The sequence below is a fragment of the Scyliorhinus torazame genome, chromosome 27 (assembly GCF_047496885.1).
Source record: "Scyliorhinus torazame isolate Kashiwa2021f chromosome 27, sScyTor2.1, whole genome shotgun sequence".
NCBI lineage: Eukaryota > Metazoa > Chordata > Chondrichthyes > Carcharhiniformes > Scyliorhinidae > Scyliorhinus > Scyliorhinus torazame.
Genome location: NC_092733.1, coordinates 21,258,648 through 21,277,561, shown reverse-complemented (window position 1 = coordinate 21,277,561; position 18,914 = coordinate 21,258,648). Strand labels below are relative to the sequence as shown.

General features: G+C 42.1%; 1 protein-coding gene across 10 annotated transcripts in view; it reads left to right on the top strand.

Moving 5' to 3' along the window:
- The window catches only part of rfx1a (regulatory factor X, 1a (influences HLA class II expression)), a 182,580-nt gene that overhangs the window by 115,291 nt on the left and 48,375 nt on the right, over window positions 1-18,914 (top strand). For 6 of the 10 annotated variants that reach the window (XM_072491092.1, XM_072491096.1, XM_072491093.1 and 3 more), the window contains 2 exons: window positions 6,301-6,393; window positions 14,017-14,112. In XM_072491092.1, the coding sequence (XP_072347193.1) occupies window positions 6,301-6,393; window positions 14,017-14,112 (189 nt within the window). The remainder of the gene's footprint in view (window positions 1-6,300; window positions 6,394-14,016; window positions 14,113-18,914) is intronic. The other 4 variants (XM_072491095.1, XM_072491099.1, XM_072491094.1 and 1 more) reach the window with 1 other exon arrangement.

Below are 18,914 nucleotides of genomic sequence, written 5' to 3'. Positions count from 1 at the left end.
CGCCTGTCAGGGCGGAGCTACGTAGCAACAGCCAATGGTAAACTCCGAGGTTTAACCAATGGTCATCAGCCTCTTAGGTACAGCAATACCTGATAATACCACACCCACCACTCTCTGGCTGAAGAACTTTCTCCTCATCTCTGTTCTAATGTGACTCCCTTTTATTCTAAGGCTGTGCCCCTGGGTCCTGGTCTCTCCTGCTAATGGAAACAACTTCCCTACGTCCACCCTATCTAAGCCATTCATTATCTTGTAAGTTTCTATTAGACCTCCCCTCAACATCCTAAACTCCAATGAATATAATCCCAGGATCCTCAGACGTTCATCGTATGTTAGGCCTACCATTCCTGGGATCATCCGTGTGAATCTCCGCTGGACCCGCTCCAGCGCCAGTATGTCCTTCCTGAGGAGTGGGGCCCAAAATTGCTCACAGTATTCTAAATGGGGCCTAACTAGTGTCATGATATTCAGGTAAACATCATGGTACAAACACATACATACTGATGGACAGATCAACGGACCAATCAACACACACACAACACCACAGCCAATCACAGACAAGAGCATACACACTACAAAACAGGGAACACGACACGTCCCGGGCATTCCAGCAGGAGACAGCTCAGGGCACAGAGCTCACAGCAAGCCACTCAGACATCCACCATGTGCTGAGTGCCACTCCAATATAGTATTAGGAATAGGTCCACAGATTCTAGGGTTATGATCGAACCTCAGTAACCAGTTTACCACTATAAATAAATGTTAGTAATAAAACTGAGTTGTACCATTCGCAACTGTGTTGGTTCGTCTGAGCATCATAGTACCAGGAGTAACTGTGAGACCTACCTACAAACCCTCCGGAATTTGCCATCCTGCGCCATGGACACAGTCAGCACGCCGCAGCCGCTACAAGTCGCTGGAAACCTCGGCGTCAATTGGAAGCTGTTCAAACAGCGCTTCCAGCTCTTCCTGGAAGCCAACGAAAAGGAGAGCGCTACGGACACCAGAAAGATCGCCATCCTCCTCTCCACGGCAGGTCAACACGCCATCCATGTCGACAACTCCCTGGTGTTCGCGGAAGGTGAGGACAAGACGGTCCTTCTCAAACTCGACCAACACTTCAACATCGAGGTCAACGAGAGTTTCGAGAGGTATCTCTTCTAGCAGCGCCTGCAGGGTAAGGATGAGCCCTTTCAATCCTTCCTTACGCACCTCCATATCCTCGCGCAGTCCTGCGGTTACGACACCACCTCCGATTCAATGATTCGGGACCAGATTGTTTTGGGGTCACCTCGGGCACCCAGCAGCTATTAAAAATGAAAGGCCTCACCCTAGTTTCTGCAATCGAAGCCTGTGTCCTGCATGAAAACGTGACTAGCCGCTACTCCCAATTTCAAGCGGCCGAATTGGCGCGGCAGGGGTCCTACGCGGCCGGATCGGCGAGGCAGGCATCCTACGAGGCCGAACGGGTCCAGGCGATCGAGTTCCTCCCGGCCCGCGGCCCGAACGAGGGCGGCCATTTTGCGCGCTTTCCGGGGCCTCCCGTGTTTGTGCGCGCCAAAAAAGACTTCGACACAGTGGGACGTGATGCGCAGGCGCGCTCGACGCAAAACTGAACTGCGCATGCGCGGTGGCGCAACGAACGCCATGACGTCACGATGTGCGGCAACTGCGGAGCCGCACATTGAAAGCGGCAATGTCCGGCAAGAAACCGACAATGCCTCCGCTGTGGCAAGGTGGGCCACTACGCTGCCTGCTGTCGAGCAGCTCAACCTGCCAATGTTCCCCAATTCCGACAACCTCGCAGGGACGTGCGGACCATTCAGCCTCCTTACTACGAGTCGTGCCCAGACGATATCCAGACCAGTGACACAGACGACCGGGACACCTTCCGTGTTGCGGTCATTGATGGGATCCGGATGTCTCAAGCCAGGACCCACCAGCCGTTGCAAGTGAACACTGTCAATCCGGGTGATGAATGGTGTGCCACCCTAACGGCCCCCCGGACCTCCCCTGCGCCCCGAGGCCTGACCTGTGTTGCTCTTATTAGCCTTAGTTTTATTAGCTCTAATTCTGTCACCTTTGCTCACGAGTCACCAGGTATCTTTCTGATACCGCCACGTGGTTCAAGCACTAGTTATGATTAATAAGACAGCACACCGCTTAGTAAGCGTAAAATCAACAGTCATTTATTATATACAGCAATAATTACTTATGCAATCAATCCTACTTTCTGGACTGCTACCTACCACTACTGGCCAATACTTAACTTTTGGGAATGGCCCACCAGGTCAGGGAAACGAATGGCTTATCGAATTGGGTCTGGCCTGCGGGATTCAAAGCCTGATACAGGTCGATGGCTAGGAGTCTCTATTGGGTAGCAATCGCTGGAGTCAAACTTACGGTTGCTGGTCGATGGTTCTTGTGAAGGTTGCGAGCAGGAGAAGAAGGGAGAGAAGGGTCGATCTGAACTCGGCCCCTATCTTTTATTGTTCCCGGGGGCTTCCCGCCTCTCGGGGCGGACCTTGACCCTGGTCCCAAGTGATTGGACTTGTTCCCAATCACTGGGTTCGATATGCTCCAATAATGGGGCGATTCCTTGATCGGGGGGTGGTCGTTCACCTTTCCTTGTCTCGGCCACTGCTGGCGCCGCGAGGTCTGGATTGGCATTCAATTACTAATATGTTGCAATTGTTCCCGGGGATAGCCGATTAAACTGCAGATGTCTGGGTTGATGTGCTGCGAATGGTCGCAGGTATCGATCTGGGCCGACTTCCCCAGATCCGAATACGCTGTTCTGTCTGCAGCTGTCCGTTTGTGCCCTGTTGGCTGCTTTTCCCATCAATTCCAAGCATCTTTCAGTAGACAATTGGCAATTCTCAAAATTGCCCTGTGTAGGAGCTTGTGACATATCGGAACATGGGGCGGGATTCTCCCCTACCCGGCGGGGCGGGGGTTCTGGCGTAATGGAGTGGCAGTAACCACTCCGGCGTTGGGCCGCCCCAAAGGTGCGGAAGTCTCCGCACCTTTAGGGGCCAAGCCCTCACCTTGAGGGGCTAGGCCTGCGCCGGAGTGGTTTCCACTCCGCCGACCGCCGAGAAAGGCCTTTGGCGCCACGCCTCACGCCGCCGAAAGGTCTTCGCCGGGCAACGCATGGGCGGGAGTGTCAGCAGCTGCTGACGTCATTCCCGCGCATGCACAGGGGAGGGAGTCTCTTCCGCCTCCGCCATAGTGAAGACCATGGCGAAGGCGGAAGAAAAAGAGTGCCATCACGGCACAGGCCCGCACGCAGATCGGTGGGCCCCGATCGCGGGCCAGGCCACCATGAGGGCACCCCCGCCCGGGGCCAGGTCGCCCTACGCCCCCCCCCCAGGACCCCGGAGCCCGCCCGCGCCGCCTTGTCCCGCCGTTCAAAAGGTGATTTAATCCACGCCGGAGGGAGAGGGTTGACAGCGGCGGGACTTTGGGCGGGAGAATCGCCGGGGGTGGGTCCGCCGACCGACGCGGTGCGATTCCCGCCCCCGCCGACCGGCGCGGCGCAATTCCCACCCCTGCCGAATTTCTGGTGGCGGAGAATTCGGGACACGGCGGGGGCGGGATTCATGCCAGCCCCCGGCGATTCTCCGACCCGGTGGTGGATCGTAGAATCGCGCCCATGTAACTGAACAGAAACTGAATGTAACATAAGGTAAAGGTATATCATTGAAGACAAAAGTTTTATTTTCCAGGTGGTTTGGGATCATGCTCTCAGGAAAAAATATCTTTGCTGTTTTGTTTAGCCCTTGTTTACCATGGGTTATGCAGAGTTTTCATCCGGGGAAGGGGCATTAATTGAACTTTGTTGAGAACTACTTTCTCTGTCATTTGGATGGAATTTATACGCATACTTGAAAACTCCATTCTCCCCGTACCAGTAGATGACGGCTTTGAAGTCAGTGGGATCAAAATCGGGAGGAATGTAAAGCACTTGTCAATTTGCTGTCACCGATCTTGCAATGTCATTGACTCAAAATCAAGGTGTTTGGCCATTTAGTTTCCAAAGCTTCAGTGTACTTTGATACTGTTAGCATAAAAAAATTTATAACCAGCAGTGAAAACCTACCTGTAGTGATTATTTTTAATGCTTCCAAAAATCTTTAACTAGTCAACTAGCAACGGCTGGCTATGGAAAATTGTCCTGAACTTAGGCCTATGACATTATAAGAACAAGTAACTGGAGGGAAGGAGTTTCAGGATTTTGATGCAGTGACAGTGAAGATGGTGGCAATCGTGGGTTTGGAAGGTGCTGCCTAAAGAGCCTTGATGAACATCCATGACAAGCAGGAGCGGTCTGAGATGGAGGCAGAATTCCAGACATTCGAATCCTCACCCCCAAGGAGGAGGAGAGTTAAGTGGGGACTGTATGTCCAATCTGCAGTTGTCCGATGCATCCATAGAGCAAGGGGAAGAGGCAAGCCTCAAGAACAACCTCCACCAGAGCTGCGATGAGTTTTTAAGCAAGTACAAAGGCAGCGAAAGGAAGATAAACATTAAGGACATGGCTGTCAGACATGGAGTCAGACAAGTGCTAATGGCTTCCAGTGAAGGCGGAGAGGGGAGAAAACTGTAAACAAATAAATGTTAATGAGAAAACAAATCTGCTATTCATAGCACGATGGTGATACTAACATCATTTCCTGATGACTAACGAATGAAACCTCCGTAGCATCCAATAAAGAAAGAGTAGAACCAGAAAAAAAAAAAAAAAAAAAATAAGAACAAGTAACTGAACAAGTAACCGAAATTGAAAATATAACTTGAGCAAAAGGTAGATGCAACGTGACCCTCTGGAAACACAGACTCCATTATTTTCAATAACTGACAAGTCAACTTTAATTGTAAGTAGATCACCAGAGTCTGTAACTTTATTTTTAGTCCTACCATAGTTTTACAAAACTAGTGCTTAGAGCTTCATTATAAGCGTTTAATGATTTGGTCGCATATTCCACATCAGCAATGACTGATAATTCCGTTTTAACCTCTTATTTGAGTGTGTGATTTACTGCTGCATGTCCAGCCAGGTTCAAAGGCTAGATTGGTTCTGTGTGAACAGTGGGACTCAGATTAGACTAAGGTTGGGCTAATAAGTAATGTGACTGCGTCTACCTCGCTCACCACCCCACTGTGCAATCGCACTTGCATCCAGCAAGTGATTTTAATTTCATCATTCACATAATTAACTCATAGGTCTGAATATGAGTACATAGCTTACTGTAATTGATGGTTCAAGCAATGCAATTTTGAAGGATTCTACATGAATCGGCCTTTAACACGGCCCTAACTATCCTTGGGAAGCAAAGTTTTTATGGTGACCATTTGCATTAACCCATTCCAGCACCCAAATTGAGCTGAACTAGAGTAAAAATGAAAGAAAAGTTTCTTAGTGCTTTCTTGCTCACCATCTACCTCTCTGTTAACATGGTGAAGAGTCCTATACAATATGATTCTTGTAGGAGCTCCTAGCTGTTACTCTAAATTTATAAGTTCTTTTCAAAAACTACAATCAAAATAAAGCTGTTATTTACTGGCCACCCACAATTTGGTTTCCATGGCCAGCCACTGGAAATTTGGATGATTTTCTAAAATTTTAATCTGCAAACAATTTTAGTTAATGGCTGATTATTCAATGGAAAATCAGCTCTAAGGACTGTAGTAACAGTTCTGCACCAGAAATGCACCTCCTCTTGGTGACTGCACAAAGCACATGCTAATTAAGATTTTGTAGTTTACTTTGCTCTTCTTGACAAAAGGGAATGCTTGGTGATGTGTTTCTGTGACTGGAATATAAGTGGGATATTGGGAAGGAACATTTGACCACCTGTTTGTAAGTCAGCAGACAGGACAAAACTGACCTATTAAATCTGGCACCAATTTACTTTAAAGGAGTAATGTTCCTGAATAGAATGTGTAATGATAAAATATCTTAATTGCAATTCTACTGTCAATCTGCCAAATTAAGTTGTCTTTTGTACATAAAACTGCATCACTTTACCCAATTTTTAGAGTATTTTGTAAACATAAATTGTCATTCATCACCCAGTAGTGATTAATTTGGTTACTAACAATTTGCTTACCTCAGAGGGTTAATAAGGTGTTGCTGTTTTTTTTCAAATGACAGAAAGCAATTGTTTGTGTTGAATGGGAAGTTCAGACTTGGGTTGGGTATGTATTTTGTCTGAATTTCCTTACTCCACATAGCAGTTGTTTCAGAGTGCCTTTCAAGTTGGATTCTCTATAATGTATTACTTTTCTCCTGAGCAGAGGCTTCTAGTACAGAATGCTGTGCAGTCGAAAGTGGATCAGTTCCCGCAGCTCCAGCTGCCGGGAGTCCAGCAGGTAGCAGTAATGCATCAGGTAACAGTTTTAGCGATGTTATTTAGTCCATAAATAGGGATGCCACAAATTCTAGTAGTAATTTACTGAAAATTTTCTTGATCTATGACTAATACTATTTCACTAATACAGTGAAATATCAAATATTAGTGATTAGATTTCAGAATAATCTTGTTAAACCATTTTGTGCCATATCTATCATGGTTACTGTTTCAATTATCCTGATCTTATTGGTATTACAATGAAAGGAGCAGAATAATTGGTATGGTTTTTGTGCTGTTTCGGTAATAATATCAATCCAAGTTGTATACCTTTCCATATTATGGTAATGCGAATCTAGCCTTTTGGAGAACATGGGGAGCTGTTGAATATCGTGCGTTTTCCACAAGTGATTAACTTTGTTACCTGAGAATTATCTGTCTTGTAAAGCCATATTTAACAGTTCTCTGACACATTCCGTCATAATATGAAACCATTGGTGAATTGTCATAAGTCACCTTTCCGTTTGCAGACATTCACTTTATAGGCTTTCATGTGACCAATGGCCATTTGAATGACGCACTGAGGGGCCTGGAGCTTATAGAATCGCACTCATCGGGGAAATTATAGAGAGGATAAAAAAAGGGGGGGAAATTGGCAGAAAATGGAGGAAGAAAAAATCTATTCAGCAGAATTCTCCGTCGGCAGGATCCTCCTGTCCACTGGCAGCGCACCCATGCCTGCGGGTTTCCCGACGGCGTGGGGTGGCCACAATGGGAAACCCTATTGGCTGGCTGCGGGAACAGAAAATCCCGCTGCTGGCGGGGGCGTGACGTGCCGGAAAATGTGGCTGATGGACTGGAGATCCCGCCCATTGACTTTCGTATTTGTTGTCTTATGAGGATAGGTTGGACCAGGCTGGGCTTTTTTCCATTGGAGCTTAGAAGACTGAAAGGTGATTTGATTGAAGAATACAAGATCCTGAACAGTCTTGAAAAGGTGGACGTGATCACTGACGTCTCTGATGGAGAGGGTCCTTTTGCTAATGGGGTAAGAGGAAGGTAGCATGTCCAGCATTTACAGGTGAATTCTGTTGGAGGATTCAGATCCACAAGGCAAAGTGGCAAAGGGAGTTAGGATCGATAGTGGATGGTGAGGTGTGGAGTGAGGCCTTTCGTAGGGTGAAGTCCACATCTTCATGCATTCGGCTTGGCCTGATCAGCTTAAGGTGGTGCACAGGGCATACCTGACCAAAGCCAGGACGAGTGGCTTCTTTCCGGAGGTAGAGGGCAGGTGCGAGCAGTGTTCCGGGGGGGGGCTGGCCAACCACACACACGTTCTGGTCTTGTCCCAAAGTGGTAAGCTTTTGGTGTCTTTTTTTTCTGGCACCATGTCAGCGATGCTGAATATTGATCTGGAGCCTTATTCTCTGGTGGCCATTTTTGGGGTGTCAGATTCTCTGGGGCTGAAAACAGGGGTCAAGGCTGACGTCCTCGCCTTCACCTCGTTGATTGCCCGAAGGCAAGTTCTGCTTGGTGAAGGTTTTCTACTCCCCCCAGTGCCTCAGTATGGTTGGGTGACCTAATGGAATTCTTGTACCTGGCGAAAGTCAAGTACACCGTTGGGGGGGGTGGTTCAACCGGAGATGGCAGCCATTCACTGCCTACTTTAAGGAATTGGTCACCATCAGTTGCTGGGGGGTGGATGAGATGTGTATGGTTGGTCGGGTTTTTGTTATGTTGGTCTTTGTGTAATATCTGCTGTGTGTAACGTGGGTTTGGTTATAAAATTTATTGTAAATGGAAAATCTTTAAAACATTTTTTTTAAAGAAAAGGTGGACGTGGGAAGGACGTTTCCTCTTGTGAGAGCCCAGAACTAGGAGACTCTATTTCAAAATTAGGGGTTGCCCTTTTAGGTTAGAGGTGAGAAGAATCTTTTCCTCCCAGAGGGTTGACTGACTTTGGAACTCAGAAGTTCCAAAACTTCTTGCCTGCTCCAAGTCGGACCAATGCAATGGAATTCTGCTCAGTTTTAAGTATACCAGAGTATTCACATATTCACGTCCTGGAACCACTCGATTATTTATTTTCTCAGAGGAGCCAATGCAGTGTCCACTTAAGTGAGATTTCAGTGAAATTACTTGCCCAACCTTTTAATTTGCCAAGCTATTACATGAGCATGCTATCCTTAGGAATTATCTCAGAAATATGTCGATGCACGCCCCATTCTAGAAGTCAAATCTACAGAAAACGTTTTAACTCACAGTCGTTGTTAACTTGGTGGTGGCTTTGTGATGCCACCACTGAAATATATGCCTTACATAAATTTAATGGAAAAAGAAGGCTCACTGGCTTTGATTTAATTATCAGGCAAGTAGAAACTTTTTCACCTGTAGGGAAAATTTAATATCAAGAAAATCTTGCATCTAATTTCCACTAAAAAGACAAGAGATTTATTAGGTTAGGATGACAAATGGCATTCCACACCATTGGAAAAGAACATAGAACAATAAATTAATATTAGATTAACACGAGAAGAGGTGTTTAAATAATAGTTAAATATTTTAGAACAATAGCTTTAACGGAGTAGTGAGCAATATTGTGGTGTTTTTACTAATAGCTAGGTGCTGTGAGGAATTTGAAAGTTATGGATAATGCGTACAATGAGAAGCAAAAGACAAATGACAGTGAAGACTTAAGGCTCAATTTATAGTGTTAAATCTACATACCACAATGATAAATGCAACAGTATAAACTGTGTAGGCCATCTGGTACAGCACTCATGTTAATTGCCAGCAGGAATTTTGCCTACTTGATATACTTCCGTTGCACAATATTATCATGTATACTGAACGGTGCTAAGTCTGCTTCATCTGTTTCATAAGATAAATTAAACTTGCGAGGCCAGTTTATACTGAATGCCCTAGATTTCTCCAGCGCTGCACTGCAGTTGTAGTACCCACAACCTAGGTTGCGTAATGACTTTCTTGTTGGATTGCTCATACACATGTAGTGATGTGATTAACTTTCAACAAATATTGGTGTCCCTCTATGTTTAGCCAATGTAATTTGCTCTATACAAACAAAATGCAGTGGAAAAATGGTGTAACCATTAGTTTGGATCAACAGGTACTGATTTTGCACAATTATGCATGCTATCTTGTCCCAGTACTGTTCAGGTTAGGGATTTTCAAAACTATTGTTTGTCGTTTATTGGTGTGTGACTAACTAAGTTTCCTATGCCATTAATGGGTTTATGAGTTTAATTCCTGTTGAAAATACTTGTGCCTTGGTTGCTCACATTTTCTTTCGGTCTGTGACACTGAATGTTTTCATTTTGTTTGGTGTTTGTTCCAAATATTCTTTAATCTCTCTGGAAAATTATGTTCCCCATTTTAAATTCTAATTATTTACTTATGGTCACCTAATAGATCATATAATTTCACAGCACAGGAGGAGTCCATTCAGCTTATTGTGCCCGTGCTAACTCTCTGAAAGATTTACCCATTCCCTCCCATTGTCCTGCCCTTTCCCTATATTCTTCAAATCTTAAAAAAAAACTTCCGTTTTGAAAGCTATTGCTATGAATTCCGTTTCCATCGCTGTTTCTGGTAAGGCATTCCATGTGGAAGAATACTTATTTTTTAAATGTCTAATCTCCCCTTTATTTCTTTGGTGATAATCTTAAATTTATTTCACTAATTGCTGGTTTTTTGAACAATGCAAATTAATTTTCTCATTTAATTATCAAAGCCCTTCATAGTTTTGAAAAAAACACATCTACTTTCCTCTAAACCTTTTGTTTTGATAAGATTCACCTCTCCTAACTAAACATGTCATTCCTGGTATAATTTTAGCGAATTTCTTTAGCAACCTCCCTTTGTACTTGATGTTATTCCTAGGGTAGGGAATTACGATATCCTATTGATCCCGTTTTGTAGATTTAAAATTTGACAATCTGCAATATTGTAAATCGTTCACTTGTTTGTTTTAATTTACTTAATTAAAGCCTTGAACGTTGCCAGTTTAAGGTAAGTCTATTTATGGATGTGGATTCAGGAATATCAATCGGTTTTGAGTAAAACGGAATGTAATGCAGTATAGTCAAATTATGAAATCTGTTCCCCTTTTATTAGGGGGTGACACTGTTGGCACAGTTAACGCTGCTGCATCACCGCGTCAGTGACCTGGGTTCAATTCTGACCTCGGTGGACTGTCTGGGTGGAGTTTTCACATTCTCCCCATGTCTTCATGGGTTTCCTCAGGGTGCTCCAATTTCCTCCCACAGTCCAAAGAAGCGCAGGTTAGGTGTATTGGCTATGCCTAAATTGCCCCTAATGTCTAAAAGGTTAGGTGGGGTTATTGGGCTATGGGGATAGGGTGGGGGCATGGGGGCTCTTTCCAAGGGTCAGTGCAGACTCGCTGGGCCAAATGGCCTCCTCCTGCACTGTAGTAATTCTATGAACCTGCTGTGCCGGAGTTGGCCGCTACATTTCCTATGTTGATTCAGTTAAAGAATTTTGTAAAAATTGTATTGAGCATGATTTCTAACACTTCTGTTCACATTTGAGTTGAAAGTAGCCAGTGAGAAACATTATGCCAATGTCCTCTAGGGATGCTTTCGTGTTTTGATTGTTATCAGGAAACTGTATTCTTCACATTCTGGAATTTGTACACTACAGCAGAACAAGACATTTAATGTGATTCCATGTCAGTCTTTGAGAGATGATCTTCAGAATAAATTATACTTCCCTGCAACATTTGTTACATTTTATGCTACGTCTTGAATTCTTGAGCGTTCTATTTTAATTGTGGATTTGCTTAACTTTTGTATTACAGACATATTTAATGTAAAAGTTTACTTTCCAATCCCATGTATTGTTTTAATTGTGCTGTTTATTGATATTTATTTTGATAATTATTACACGAGGGGGAACAAATATAATTTTTTTAATGTTTTATTTTCCTGGTTTTTGGGCACTGCATTTCCCAGAGTTTTCTTGGGAATTCCTAGAGTTTTCTTGGGAATATTTTTTCTCTCATTACATTGATATGTTTATGAAAGAACAACTATGCATTATTAGCATGCTAATCTTTATGGTTGCTGATGAGAAGAAGAATTGAGAAATAGTCACGAGTACAGATACTGTGCATATGTTGTATCTCATGATAACTGGCAAGTTCATATTAAAATTCCCCCTTTGATTAGTGGAGTTATGGAGCTCCCTAAGGAGTCCGTTGCGTGTAGTGCCAGAACAACATTACAGGATTTACAATACAAATAATTAACTATTCATTACATTTTTTTTTCTTGACCTGTTGGTGAAATATGTGTAATTTTCCATGGAAAACAGTTATTTTTTTCCCTGTTTTCCCAGAAAAGAAGTGACTTTATCGGGAAACTAGTGAATTGATTAGAAGTAATTTCTGGGCTCAGCTTTGAACTCGCGAGGATTTTCAGATTTGATTCCTTCTTAAAATGTAACTAAACTCATTGGATCAATGTCAAACTTTTATGTTTTTTTTCTGCCAAACATGAATTCAGTAGATTAAATTTTCTGTGCATAATTTTATGCCTCACATGTTGAATTATTTAAGTGCATACCTAAAATTATATCTAACGGTATTAATATTAACATACAATTAGCATGTACAAGGTAATTGAGATCTGTAATCCAGTTGTATTTCTGGCAATTCTTCTCTGCGCTGTCTCCAAGGACTTGCCATCCCTTTAAAGTATGGTGATAGAATGGACCATAATACTGTAGCTTAGGTTTAATTAGTAATTTATGAATGCATTCAGGTTTTCTTTGAGGATGTGGCAACGGTTAAGGCAATAGATATGATGCACTTAGATTTGAATAAGGTCGCTGATACAATTTAAGTCTCTTCGATTGGAATGGATGGTGCTGAAAATAAAGAAAGCTGGAATCAGTGGATACATTTTGCAGTGAATATGTAATAGGTTGACTGATGGAATCCAATGGGTGGTGAAACAAGGATTGTCATTAGTGTTATCAATCGGGTCCCAGAGTAGTCTGTTTGGGATATCTTTTATTTGATATCTTCCTGCTCCTCCCAGCTCTACATTTAGGATAGGTCAGTTCCAAAAACTTTGCTTGTAGGTTTCTGGTGGTCTCACAGTCTGGTTCTCCTGAGTGAAGCTGGGCAAACCAATCTTACATTGGGGTTCTCAGACATCTGTTGGCCTCTTATTTACATTTGCAAAGGTGTTTCAGGTGTAGGCACTTCATTGCAATTTTTTGTCTTAGAAATGTGAACGCTTGTTTGCTTCCTAAAATATTGGGGGCTGAGTAAGACATTTAGAATCCGGATTTAAAGACCAAGGCCAGGATTTTACAGCCCTTCCCACCGGAGGGATATTGTGGCCCTGCCGAATTTAATGGAGATTCAAATGGCTCGCTACATCAACCATGAGGAGACATGCCACAGCAGAGCTGTACAACCCTAACCCATGTTTCAGAAAGCTTCCACCACTGGTGCTTTCCTTACCTTGCATTTGGGTCTGTCCGAGACTATTGTTACCAACTAATTGCCATGATTAGTTAACAACCCTAGTAATGTTGAATTTTGTATGTTTGTTATCAAGAAGTTCAAAGATTTTTTTTTAAACGAAAGGGAAATCTGAAAATCTATGGATCTTGCTATAGGTCCTTATAGAGCTTGTCACATATACTTGCTAACTGCTTAGATTTATTTTGAGCCTTCTGATTTGGATGATTCTTGTCCATAATTTTTATTAAAACACTTCTAGCTCAGTTTCATAAACAGACATGCCATCTGTTTGAAAAGTGTTTTGCTAAAGCTAAATAATGCAGAATATTGGAAATATTTTTGTTTACCTAATGTGTTGCGGTACATAATAATAATCTTGGGGTAAGATTTACCCCTCACCACACTCCTAATTATTGTTCTTGAATCCCTGGTACAACAGTATTTGTGACCAGACCTTTGGCTAACAAAGTTGCCAAAACAAAAGTTGCAAACAGCAAAGAAAATGAGAAGCATCAGCATACCTATCCATAGACCATTTAGTCTGTTCTTGTATGACTATTTGTTATCGTGATAGTTTGAATGTGTTTGGTAAAGTTAAAAGAAAAGAAAAGTGTAAGGGAGGAAATCTTCCATGCCCTCTCAAAAAACACTTTGCAAATCATCTGCTTAGGATGTGCTTCTTCCAAATTCTGTTTTTCAGTTCTGCTTGGACCTACCATCCCATATCTCCTCTCTGCAGAGAACTGCCCCATCATGTCAGTCAGAGGAGCATTGGAGAATGGCACCAGATGAAATTTTGAAATTCAGCTTTTGAGCTGATGCTGGCTTCTCCCAGCTCAGGCGTAATTGGGGTGACAATCTCTGAAATCCCGAAGGAACGATTACTGATGCTCTTAGAGTTCACACCAGAAGATCTAGGTTTATCATGTTCTCAGTTTTATCTCTGCTGTGCTAGGGGAGGAGCAACTAAGTGCAGCAGTTTTGAAAACGCTTTGTTCAGCAATCGTTTGGCTCACCACATGGCAAAACAGCTCTCGAAATATTAAATATTTGACATTGCGGAAAATAAACTAAGAAAGTGAGGTGATCCTTTGATAGCTGTCGGTCTCGTTCAAAGCAGAATTAACGATTTTTATCTTGCTTTTGCAGAGATCTGTTGTCCAAACAACACCGCAGGCTGCTAAAACCAGCCAAGTTCAACAGCTATCAGTACAAGCGCTGCAGCAAGTTCATGTTACTCAGGAGGTATGTGGTATTATTTAATTTCTCATCTCCATTTTTATATTTTCTCCGCTCAAATTAATTCATAGACCAAATTATGGACACTACTAATTTTGTTCACTGTTATGATTCCATTTCAAGAAATATGGAATGTGGAGTATTACATCTGGATGACAGAATTATGGCTACCATAAATTATGAGGTGAAGAACAGGCACTTACAGTCTTACATGATCTTACAAAATCTTACCCATTTGGCAAAATAATTCTGTGGTTGCTGAACGATGTGGCAATTCACTTACATCCTATTTTAACTAATAGATGACTAACCTAGAACAGAACATTTCTGTGAGATTATACATATTTAATATTTTCTTTATCATAAGGCAAGCAAAGAGTTGCATCCTGATCCGATAGACCTCACTAATTTCTCACTTTATAAACTTCATCCCATTTTTCTTCCCCTCTGCTGAAAAGGCAGTAACTAATGCCAAAGTACAGTTCTCTTTATCATACACAAAAATGCCATTGTTTTTGCATTGCCAAGTTACTGTTCAAACAGAGGGATTAAGAGCTGGTGACATCACAATTGAGCTTTAAGCATCAGACATGAGCTGAAGTTCCTGCATCAAGAGAAAAAACTTCAGATTTTCTTCCCCTGTTCTAGCTTGGAAACCATCCGTTGCTGTTGTCCTGGCTTTGTCCTCCGAAGATTTAGTTAACTCAGTACACACCAGGAAGCAAATATGCAACTGTTTGTTAATATAATAATCTTTATTAATGTCACAAGTAGGCTTACATTAACACGGCAATGAAGTTACTGTGAAAATCCCCTAGTCCCCATACTCCGGCATCTGTTCGGGTACACTGAGGATATAGCGCAGCACCACACAACTCTTACATTTAACAACAGCCTTGCACAAATTTGGCCTTTTGAGCTTCCCCCAATTTTCTTTACCTCACTTTTAGTGGCCGTTCCTTCATTTGCTGGAGTTTCTCTGCCAAGGTTTCCATCGCACCATTTTAATCCTATTCCATTGACCAATCTTTCAGTCGCATATCCTAATATTTCCTCATGTGGTTTGGTGTAAAATTTTGATTGATACTGTTGCTGTGAAGTGCCTTGGGACATTCAACTATGTTAAAGGGCCCATGTAAATGCAAGTTGTTATTGAGCCTTTGGCACATTTTTTTTTCTATAAATTTAGAGTAGCCAATTATTTTTCTTTTCCAATTCAGGGGCAATTTAGCATGGCCAATGCACCTAAACAGCACATCTTTGGGTTGTGGGGGTGAAACCCACACAGACATGGGGAGAATGTGCAAACTCCACACGGACAGTGACCCAGGGCCGGGATTCGAACCCGGGTCCTCAGCGCCGCAGTCCTAGTGCTAACCACTGTGTTACACGCCACCCGCTTGGCACATTTTTTAATACTTTGAGTTGGCTTTAATATTGTTTTGTGACTTAATATGTATATTGACTAAATAACATGGAAAATGTCATGTTAAAGAAGACTGCACCCTGACTTGATGGTCTGAGTTATGCTGCCAGGAATTGATGGTCTGAGTTATAAGGAGAGGCAGGATAGGCTGGCACCTTTTCCCCTGGAGTGTAGAAAGCTTAATGGTGATCTTGTAGAGGTCTATAAAATAATGAGGAACATAGATAAGGTAGATGGTCAACATCTTTTCCCAAAGGTAGAGAAGTCTAGAACTAGAGGGCATAGGTTGAAGCTGAGAGGGGAGAGATACAAAAGAGACCAGAGGGGAAATTTCTTCACACAGCGTGGTGAGCGTCTGGAACGGGCTGCCAGAGACAGTGGTAGAGGTGGGTACAATTTTTTCCTTTAAAAAACAGACAGTTACAGGGGCAGGGTGGGTATAGAGGGATATGGGCCAAATGCGGGCAAGTGGGACTAGCTTAGTGATAGAAACTGGGCGGCATGGACAAGCTGGGCCGAAGGACCTGTTTCCATGCTACAAACATCTATGACTATGACTTGGTACTATTCTTTCAGATAAAATGAGATATAGTTCAGGAATAAACTAATATCCACTGTGAGTAAGAAAATGCCACGTTGCAGTAGTTAATGGCCTTTTAAAGAGACAATGTTCAGTAGTTTTACTTGTTGAATGATTATCTATTAATTTCAATCAATTACTTCCACACAATGAGGTAGGCCATGGTAGGTAACTCAACATCTCAGCGTTAATCCAGGACACAAATCCAAGATTATCTGAATTTAGCTAGACGGGACTAGATTTCCTGCAAAATTAGAAAATTCATCACTTCATTGCAAGCATAGATTTTGTATGATAGTTGAGTCTGAAATGAACAAAAAGAAGCCAAACCTATTGGAACTAGGATGTGTTTTCACTAGAGTAGCTTTCTGATATTTATTCTAATAGGCCAATTCTAGCACTTGATTTGATGGTCTCAGGATTGGTTTGGTTTGAAATGAGCAGACTATCGGAGTTTAAAATGACGTACAACATTCCACCGAGTGGTCTGCACTGGAATCTCTCAAAAATAACGCAAACAGCTATTATACTTAAACTGTGCATGTAGACAAAAGTATCTATAAATTAACGTGCTATTTGACATACCCTCGACTCTTAGTAGTCATTTTCCTTTCCACCGGAACCTGTAAAACCGTATTGACAATTATTTAAATAATAGCTCCTTAACTTTCGTTCCGTAGTAGTTCAGTTTTTTTGGTGTGTCTTGACACCCAAGATCATTGAATTCTTCCCATAGGAATGAAATAACTTAATTTGAGAGAAGCAGGACATTTGTAGAGTTGAGTGCCTATATTGGGCAACTGTTCAATTTTTTTAATGTTTCACTTTGTGCCAACTATACAGATAATTCTCCCTATAACCTATGCAGATATGATAGTATTATAAAGTGTATATCAGTAGTTTCAAGAATTCTGTTAAAGTATATAGTGAATTTTGTGTCAAAGATGAGGGATGACCATGCTGAGGAATAGAATTATTTTTGTATCCAATATTATCAGTTTACATATTGCAAGATTTCACACTGTGACTCTTTTGCCTATCAGCCTCCCTACACCAGCCTGTGTATTTTCTATTTTCCAAATTAGCTACACTACTGAATTGGATTTTACAGTTTAAATTATGAGTAATTTTATACCTTATCCCTTAGGAGTTGGTTTGAGATATTCCAAAGTTAATACTTAGGGCCTTTAGGATCCATTAGAAAGGTCATCTTATATTGGTCTTCATTGGTCCAGTTTCATTCAATGTTGGCATGTTCATCCATCTTCTGCTCTTGTGACTGTATTCTGGTAGAGTAAATTGATTTAGTAAAAAAATAATTTGCTTATATTGTACACTAGAGCACGGAGAATGAGATTTCCAGTTTGATAGAGAAAAATCAGAAGCTGCAGGTAGTTGCCGATTCTCCCAGCTCAAAGAACAGTATTCATGAAGAACATCAGTTAGGAAACTCCCAACCACTGAGTCCAGAACATAAAGTGCACGTCTTGCACATGATGCCTTCTACCTCAGCACCAAGGGTCGAAGTGATTCGATTTACTCCCCAGCATCTTCCCAGCACAGAGCAGAAAGTGATTATTGAGCAGGTTCCATTTTTCTCCATGTTACCAGCCAGCCCTGAGCAACGAGTCAAGGTCCAGCGAGTACCTCAGGCACTAGTTTTTGGAACAGGACCAACTGCTCTTAAAGTAGGTCAAGTAAGAAATAATCATAAGGATAAGCAGAAGCCTGTGTTATTCAAGTTCCTGAAAGATGTTTACTGTTTGAAAGTTGTGCTGATTTTCTTTGTCTTTCAAGTATTGTATTTTAGCAATGAGCACAGTTCATTTCTGTTAAGGGAATAACTAATTTTCCTAAACTACATTATGTATATTTTAGGTTTAGCAATATTCAAATTTGACTTTATTATGAGGGTTCCTGAAAATGCTCTCGCATTGTCTGGGACCCCTGCCCACAGATTTTTCAAACCTGTGTCGGCAACCCAAAGAAAAACATCCCTTGTTGCCCGAAACATTTTCTTCAGAAAATAGAAACAGGAGTGTTAACCAACAAAAAATAGAATAATATAGATCAACAAATTCTTGACTATGTGCTAAGTTGCACTTTATGTCTGACCAGAAACAGAAGAAAGTCTGATGGCATGCTGGAAACCTTAGGATTCATTGGCTCCCATTTGAAATGATCTGGTACTCAATTTATCGATATTTACTCTTCATTCATAAAATGAATTCCTGAAAGTTTACGGCATATTTTGAAATTTAAAAAAAAATTAATTTTTGCAATTAGGGAGCAATTTAGCATGGTCAAACCGCCGACCTGGCACATCTTTTGGGTTGTGTGGGGTGAGACCCACGAAGACACTGGGAGGATATGCAAACTCCACACAAAACAGTGACCCGGGGCCGGGATCGAGCACGGGTCCTTGGCGCCGTGAACAGCAGTGCTTACCATTGCGCCACCATGCCACCCGCTGAAAATATGTATATAGTGGTACAACCTGATGACACTTCATCTGGATCAATTTATTGCATTTGTCTCATCTGAATTACGGAAAACATCTCATATTGGAAGTGCTAATATGTTAAAAGGTTGGAAAATTGTGGCTCAATTTCTAATGTACATTGTCATTGGATGAGGCTCATGACTGACAGCTCAGCATAGTAGTAGCATTAACATAATTTTTTATATATTTAAAACAGCAACTATTTATTCTAAGCCCAAATGCTGCAAGACGGGACAATATCCAGGCTTGGGCTGACAAGTGGCAAGTAACATTTGCTCCACACAAATGGCAAACAATGA